This window comes from Chenopodium album, chromosome 26 (genome assembly GCF_948465745.1).
Source record: "Chenopodium album chromosome 26, dcCheAlbu1.1, whole genome shotgun sequence".
Taxonomy (NCBI): domain Eukaryota; kingdom Viridiplantae; phylum Streptophyta; class Magnoliopsida; order Caryophyllales; family Amaranthaceae; genus Chenopodium; species Chenopodium album.
Window position 1 is genome coordinate 15,025,892 of NC_137859.1, and position 9,131 is coordinate 15,035,022.

General features: G+C 35.3%; 1 protein-coding gene across 1 annotated transcript; it reads right to left on the reverse strand.

Annotated features, from left to right (window-relative positions):
- Positions 1-1,689: 1,689 nt before the first annotated feature.
- LOC145616547 (RNA demethylase ALKBH10B-like) lies at positions 1,690-8,002 on the reverse strand. Its single transcript, XM_081671293.1, has 7 exons — positions 7,322-8,002; positions 3,535-3,665; positions 3,294-3,411; positions 3,067-3,180; positions 2,841-2,956; positions 2,573-2,727; positions 1,690-2,475 (listed from the first exon to the last, which is right to left on the reverse strand). Exons 1-7 carry the CDS (start codon positions 7,869-7,871, stop codon positions 2,007-2,009), a joined length of 1,653 nt encoding a protein of 550 aa, XP_081527419.1. The 5' UTR covers positions 7,872-8,002; the 3' UTR covers positions 1,690-2,006.
- Positions 8,003-9,131: the final 1,129 nt, after the last annotated feature.

Sequence of the window (9,131 nt, forward strand, 5' to 3'; positions counted from 1 at the left end):
ACCACCTTCACACCTACCAACACCACCGGAAACCAGCCCACCTTACCACCGTCGACACCACCCCGACCACCGCCGCCCCTCCCCCGACCACCGCCGCCCCTCCCTATCCCCGTAAAACCGCCGCCCAGCCCTCCAACCACCCTCTCCGACCCTCGCCGACCCTTCCCCGACCCTCGCTGCCTGTCCCCTTCCCCGCCACTTTCTAAACCCCTCGTCGATCTAGGGTTTTTTCGATTAGGGTTTTTGGTGAGGCTTAGGAAGGTTTTGCGACTGGCGGTGATGGCTGGAGAAGGGAGGCGAAGGGTGAGGGAGGTGTGGCGACTGGTTTGGTGGTGGTTCGGTGGTGGTTTGGTGGTGGGAACGATGGAGAATGAATTTTACTGGTGGTTGGTGGTGGTGGTGGGACTGGTGGGTCTCATTCCCTTTGTTTTTAAAACAAACAACACCCCAAATTTTAGGTATTTTCATTCCATTCCATTCCATTCCATTCCTTCTCTTTCTCTTTGTTTATTTCATTCCGATTACCCTCTGCGAACCAAACGGCCCCTAAAAGAAATATAAGCAAAAGCTCAAATTCTTCATGTTTGGAGGAACTTGATTGTTTGAAATAGATTCTCCTTGCCTACTACTTACCTTTATTATTGTTTGTTGCAAGAAGAATTAAGCAGCTTGATGGTAGAAAAACAGAAACTTCTGTTGATACACATACTAAGGAACATAAATATAATAACGTAAGTTAGTACATGTGAAAGAAATAAAAATAAAAAACGAATAAAATGAATTTGGAATGAAACAGTCCTAAATGAACAACGTCAAAATAAATCCATAGTTTTTTCCATTAATTACTTAATTAGTTAGAAATTACACTATGTCTTTTCGTTAGTTATAAACTAACGTATCTTTCCCTAAAAAAAAACTAACGTATCTAAAGGCTCCGAGTCTGACGTACATATTATTTTAGGTATTGAACCTATTTAAAGGGAGTAAAATTTTCCTACAAGGATTAGGGTGGAATTTCAGCTTGTGAGCTCCATTTTCCCTCAAAATCTCTCCAAATTTGGAGGAATTATCAATCGTAGTCAACAAGATGAACACAAATTGCAATAAGCTAATGTTATTGGTTTTAACAAAACCGAATAAACATGATAGGAACATGTCATAAAAGGGCTATCTTTCTTTGGTTCAAATATTGGCCAATAAAGATTAATGAAGTGTTCACTTCAATCGCTTTCATAATAGTTCAACAGAATTTTTGATGTTCATATGAAATTTAGTGATGCTTAATGAATAATGATAGTATTACATGAACTTAATGACAACTTTACTAAATAGAACTAGTAGAATACAGGAAGACTGTTTCTTTTGTTTCTACTTTCATTCATTTGATTTTACATTTTCAGAGATCAGCTCCTCTTTTCTCTTTTGTACCAGATAAATAATGGCAAACTGCTTGCATTATTGTTAAACTCGACGTTAAGCAATGGAGTATTGCAGAATAGGGGGTAAAAAATCCATGGGACAATCTATGGTCTCTTTCAGCATTCAGCTTTGACATGTCCTGTGTTCTTTGAGGTTTTTTGCTTACTGTTTTTTTTTTTTTTTTTTTTTTGGAAAACTTTTCTTAAGAGTTCTTTGTTGTATGACTTGTATCATAAAGAGATAAAATAAAGTGCATTGTGCAACCTGAAAAAAAGGGTGAAAAACAATGCTCACAAAGATAGATACAAAATTCCGCCTTTGATACAGGCTCACCCAAACTCTCAATTCTCAAACTCAATGCTTTAAACCCACCAAATGCCTAGTAAAACATAGCAGAAAAAGGGTACAAAATTACCAGCACTACTACCTAAATCTATTCCTTGAACCAAAGATAACAATCAAAGAAAATCGCTAGGGTCGGCATAAGCAGCATCATATACCTTGTTTGTACAATTTGAGGCACCTTCAGCAGGATGTACATTACTCAGGCTGACTGGTGCTGCTGCTGCCCGGATATAACTTCATAATCACATCACCCTTCCTTCCACACCCGGGTCAGACATGGTGTCTGAAACATGCTCTTCCACTCGAGTGAATGGAAGGTATCGTCCCTTTTGTGCTCTTGGAGGGAGATGTTTAGCAGGTTTCCTTGAGCTCACAGCCCAAGGTAAGAACACTCCAGTCCCACCACCACGAGGCATTCTTCTCGGGTTCATAACAACAGGGCGCACAGGAGCAAGCATCATAACTGGAGCTCGGATAACACCCCACTTTGGAATCATATCCATATCTCCATTTAACATTGCTTGTGGGCTTGGCATCCCGGGTTGCCACATAGTCATTGCTTGAGGCAGAGGAGTGAGAGGTGTCGAATGTTGGTTGTGCAGACTATCAGGGCGGACCCTGGAGAAAGTGATGCTCACCCTTTTGCTAGGAGATGCACACATGACATGTCTTGCCATGTCCGCACTGTTGTTCCTCATGACAAGAAGAGATCTGCCATTATGACGAAAATGCCAAATCCAATTGAATGTGAGAATGACAGAACATTGGAAAAGATCTTGAGTATGTAGTACAATTGATAATCACTTACCCTTGTTTCACTGAAAGCATGAGTTGCCCTTTGAAGTTCCCGTCACCATCGTTTACAAGGGTACGTCCAAATGACATTGATGATTCAGAGAGTATTAGAGTGCAAAGTGGTTGGTCCAAATGAGGTGGTTTGAGGAAGGGCTGAGAATATTCTCCCTGAACACAGATATAGCAACATTAATCAATTGCTTTGAAATACCATCTCTAGAATTGTTAAAAACTGTAAGAGACTATTCTTGATCATATGTAGCAGATATGAGAAATTTTACCTCATCAAAATAGTTGATAATACAACCATTGGGTTTTCTATTTTCCGGTAATACTTGCCATTGAACAAGGTGATCAATAACGCTATGAAGGAAAGCCGGTATTTCCTCGATATTAGCTGCAGATATCGACACAAATTCCTCCATAAGCATATGTTTAGTAATTTTTGCAGTCACTGAGGAAAATTGCTTTGTAAGAAATGTCAGTAATTATTTATCTCAGTCTTACTCTTTGGCTGCTGAGTCGTCTCATCTTTGATTTGTCCAAATATAGGAACACCAAGCTGAATCTGCTCCCTTTTATTCGCCTTCATCTGTTTGTTGAACAAAATGTACGTTTCACCTGCATATAAAGACACTACTTATCACCCAAAACAAAAATAAAAAGAGACCAACTACAAACTTGTTCTATCAGCAAAATTCATGGGAAAAACAGAGTGATCACAGGAATCATACCTAAGAGTTCACCGTTTAGGCCAGCAGCCCGAAGCTCATCCACAAAGTCATTCAGCTTAACAAGCTCCTGATCAGTGAATATGTTCTCGTACATCTTCAGACCTTTTACAACATTCACCTGCGAATAGCAGCATCAAGTCAATAATTAATTCAGAAGTTTCAAAGTATAACCAAATTTCTACATTATATACAGGCCTAGACAGAAAAATAAAAATGTTCAACTTTCGACAGAAGAACTCGCCATGTGCCCTTTCACTGGCTCCTTGGCTACGAAACCTTTTGTCAATTTGATCTGCTCACGACGAGCAGTACAGTCTTCATGATTATCACATATTTCAATGTGATCAAGAGATGGCTGTACTTCATGAGAACCTGCATTCATGCAATCACAACATATACCCGGTAAGAACATGTAACCAAAACACTAAATAAAGAAGATTATTGAACAATATGAGCATGATTAACACGATGGCAACAGAACATTACAACTTTCTTTATAAATGATAGAGATTTTGAATGGTAAGCCAAAAGATTGTCATTGAACAAGAGGGATCTTAGGAAATCATCTAGAAGAACATTGAAAAAATGCACCAAGTATACACAATACGCAAATATGAAATAACTTTGCTACCAAAAAGAAACAAAACATTTTATATTGTGCCAATCAGGAAAGTTCACCAGTGGAAAAATGATCTACTGGTATAAACTCTTCAACTACATCTAAAACAAGCCATTGTCATGCACTGTTATCTTAATGGAAACAATTTTCACCAAAAAAAAATCTTAATGGAAATAATGTACTTCATTTTTCGTTAAATCTTACTACAGGAACTTTAACTACACCAATTGTGGCCAAACTTAGACTCTGCCATTGTTTATGTTTAAATTTTAGTTCAGATAAATTTGATAGACATAAGTACATAACAGTGAGAACAACTGAAATATGAATGTTCTGAACTCAGGTTTGGGAAAACTAGTTTTTTTTTTGGTCCGGATCATTTCTAAGTTTAGTGTTCGAAACCATGATCGAACATTTGACACACGATATGATTATGGGTGAAAAATTAAATCTTTAAATCCTTCATCCAAGTCCAACTACAGTTCACTCATTAAAGGTTTTTAGGACAATTTTCCGGCTTAAATTACAATTCGTCAATCTAATATACTCTCTCCGTCCCATTAAAATTGTCTATTAAAAAACCTACCCGTTTCGAAACAGAGCTGGCAGAGTAAAATCAGCTCCACATGTTACATAGAATCTTCAAACATTTGCTACATAATTGACATTTGTTTAGGGATCTGAAAATGTACTTTTCCAACATTTTTTACATAGTAATTTTCAAAGTTTCACATTTTTAAAAGTGTACTTAGTTGAAGGAATCAAAGTTAGGAAAAGGAATCTAAAATGTCAAACATCAAAGGGTCAACAAATGCAATTAAATCAAAAGGGTTTGTGATTAACACACAATCACTGGCTGAAAGATCCAACGGCCCGCAAAACCCGCCGCCCAAAATAAATGATAGAAGCACACATCTCAATCCCAGAAGAAAAAAAACGTCATTTGATGTTTTATACTCCCAAAACAAAACTAACCTGTAACACTACAACCTCACAGTCTGAACTCTGAAACTGTTACATATTACGTCATACAACCAACCTCGATCCCCGGGAAATAGTTAATCCTATTCCTCGGGAAATGAGCATTTTCCGTACCGGAAAATGCCCTTACTCGAAATAGTTAACTTGATCCTATACCCTGAGAGATGATTTAATAGTCATATACTCATATGTGTACATGTTTCATGTTTGTGTTCGTGTTCTATATATACCAAATTTAGTCAAATATATGTATGAAATTCATGTTGTTCAATTCGAGTAGTGTTTGTAAAATTTGAGGTGACTAAACCCGTTGTATATAATTACACCAGAGTGATTAATAATGTTATTATTATAGCTCCACCGAACTTTAGTAGCCTATAAATATAAACCTAAGAATGAGGCCAAAAGACAAAATAAAAAAGAAAATAAAAATGGAGGCATTACATCATTGATGATCCAGCAAGGCAAAACACTAATAGGAAGGTCTCTAAATGGGGACCAATAAAAAAGCATGGATTATGCCTTCGGAATCTTATTTTCATGAAAGGCCTTCTTACTACTTCCACACTCCCACCTTTTATTGTTTTTATTTTATTTTTTTGGAACCTTTCAGTTTACCTACCTGTTATGGATTAATAATAGTTATTCTAATTTTCTACCTGACTATTTGATTGTCTCGCGGTGACGTTACAGAAAATATATTCGGATTAATAAGAAAAAAGATCAAAGTAGCTTTGTAAAGATTATCGCTTTTTATAGCGGATGACATCCACAATTATCAAAAAGTGTTATATTAGAATTTTAAAATTACATTTTTTTTTTTTTTTTTATCTTTAATGTAATAAAGTCGTGTATAAAGTAGACTAGCTCCTTAAAAATATCAAGCAAGAACATTATATATTTATATACCATACTCGTCTCTTTCAAAAAATACATATATACCATACTCGTCTATAATCAAAATAAATAAATTTGTTTACTATTCAAATTATAGTAAAAATCTCAACAAACCAAAAAGAATCCTAAAGAATCAGATGAATTAGGTGACATTTTCAGCTGAACTGCCCTAATAATTTCTAAGTAGTGACCTGTGTGGTTTGGTATAAAAGGTTTGCGTTTCATTTTCAGGATTGTTAAAAGGACTTTCTGAATTCTGGATTCTTCTTCTCGATGCTGATTTTGTTTAATTAAATTAAAATTACATGGAATTAAATAAAATTAAATGAAAATAATCGAATTAAAAAAACATGCGTGTTACCATTTCCGCAAACAAACAAGTTGTAGCCGGCCAAAAACATCATTATTAGTACTACTCCGTATTTCATTTGTGTTGTGATCTCGCATTGAATTTCGGATCTCTGAATCATGAGTTTTAGTTTAATTTTTACTTAATGATATTTTAATTTTATAACTAAAATTTCCTGCCACACTTTATGACGTACGTCTATGTTAATTAATAATTAATGCTAACTTCTTGTTTTATTAACGACTTAATTAATTAATTAGTTGGTGATTTCTCCAATGTGAAGGCAGATTCAACGCTAAACGAGACGATGATTAGTGGTACAAAGGTAGATTTGTAGTGTACACGTCGGCTTATTATTTACGGCTGTACTTTCTTACAAGCGACAAAATAACATGTTAACGTTCTATTTAGTAGACGATAAATAATTTTAGTAATCAATTATACTCCGTATGTAATTTTGTAAACTAATTTATTCTATAACGCCAAAATTACTTTGTAATGGTCTGTTTAGTCGACAATCTACGATTAGTAATTATTATATGTACTCCGTATGTTATTTTGTAGGAAAAATTTACTACCCTTTGAATTCAATATCATACAGAGTATTTTGACTAATCATACTCCGTAATATATTTTATTATTAAACCGTAATTATCTAAAGTAAAATTACTACACTTTTGTTTATGACATTTTTTAACAAAGCCATCATAAAATTTTTTTTTAAAATTGCATAATTAACATCGTGGCAAAATAAGCTTAATGATTACTGTACCCCAAAAGTCTTTGAATATCAAAACCCTTTTCTAATTATGTTACCCCAAAAAGAAAATTTTACTTTCTATGGAAATAAATCAACGTTTTTGGGATTAAATTTTAGTTTTCCTATTTATAAAAAAAAAATCACTGCTTTTTACAAGTATTTCCTAATTCTCATGTCACACTTTTTATGCTTCATAAATTCTATTTATTTTTTCATATTAAAACCGAATTAAAAAAAAAAGAAAATCACAAATTGCAAATATCTACGATAATTTGTAGGAAAAAACTTAACAGAAAAGAAAAAAACGCATAAGAAAAAGAATATTCGAATGAAAATTAGCAAAATTAATGAAATAAATATTAAATTGAAAATTTAGAATGAAAAAAAAAAATGAAGGTTTTTATTTTGTACGGAGTACTTACCTGTGTCAGTGATATCACTATCAGGTGAATCTTCTCCTTCACTACTAACACAACCATTACCATTACCATTACCATTACCATTACATTTAACACCATCATCATTATCAACCACAACAACCTCTTTCTCGATACCATTATTTTCCGCAATCAATTTCTTCTCATCGACACCACTCTCGTCTACTCTCGACTCCGACACAACAGCCTTCTCCATCTCCCGCTTCGCAGCGGCTTTCCGGAGTTCATGAGCAACATCAGAGATCGTAAAATATTTCTGCATCTGCAACACAGGAATCCAGTTAAGCCGTCGTCGGTGGATGGCCGAGAAGACGCCGTCGTAATCCGCCGGAATCTCGCCGGAGCCGCCGTTGATCTGGACGAGGTGGTGGCAGAGAGCGTCGATGATCGCGTTCGAGGCGGCGAACTCGCCTCTGTACCATTCAATGACTTTGTCTTTTTGCGAAGGGGTTAGGACTCCGGTACCGGTGAATGCCGGTGATATTGCCGGAGCTACTCCTTCTGACGGTGACAGTGGTCCCGCCGCCGGTGACATGATGGTCAAACGCAGCGTTTTGGTTGTGTGATGAAACGCAGCGTTTTGGGGTTTTTTTTGCTGGAATGTTGGAATGAAAATGGGAGAAAAGGCGAATGGGGAGAAGAGTTTGGTGGGAGGTGTTTTTGGTTTTTGAGGGTTTTTTTTTTTTTTGGGTTATTTTTCAGGGTTTTGGGGGGTTTTATATAATGGAGTTTTTTTTTTTTTTTTAATTATTTTAATTTTTTAATTTCGCTTTATTGTTTGAAGAAGTGGGGTCAAGGAGTGACATGTCAAATTTGGAAAGGTCGTGACGTGGCCAACTTTCAAAGGGAGTGAATTATTTAATTTTTATAAAAAAAATAATAAATTTGTTTTGTGAGGGTGGAAAGGAAGGTTCGCTTAATTAATAGTGGAAGGTGGCTTTTGAGGGGAAGGTAGGGCGGTATAGAAAGTTACGGAATTGTCCTTACTCTTCAGGGTGGGTTTTGTTGTTGTTTTTTTTTTTTTTTTTTTTTTAAGGAAAGGTAAAGAACAATTTAGCGAGTGATCTCAAGATTGAAACCTAACTAACACACAAACAGAACAATATTTTGAGGGTTGCCTGAAACCTAACTAAAATATTAATAGTTGGTAAATTATCCTTGATCTTCTTTTAAAATAAAACTGACATTAAAATAAAACTAACATTACTTTCAAGGACTGATTGTATCTCATTTCAAATGGATGTGGAAAGAGTAATCAACTTTTATTCCCTCGCTTAGTACAATTCCATTTCGTTTCAATTAATATCCTCTCAAATCAAATTTAAATCAACTTGTATCCCCTCATTAGCTCAATATCGTTCATGTCCATTCACTTCTTTTATGTTATGTTAGTGTCCTCCCTATTCAATTTAATTCAATTTAGATTAGCTTCATGCCTTCATCTTTGTTGTTGTTAACGGTTCCAATAGATTTTGGCCGATTGATTCTCATCATCTGCCCTTGTAGATTTCTAAACACTAATATAGGAAGAACAATATGAAGCAAAGAGTGTATATAAATAATAATGTAAAAATCAAGATATAATTATTGAGAAACGAATGATTTATAAATTAAGTTACGATCAATCAATTAAATTTCAGGGACATGACAACTTGGATTAAAATCAAGAAGTTATCAGGTGATGTAACAGGTAAATTCTGGATTAGAGTCGGGTATTAAGTATACTCAATCAAAAATGGTAAATTTTACTGGATCCAAATGTTCTTAACAACTTAAAAACCCAATAGATAATTGC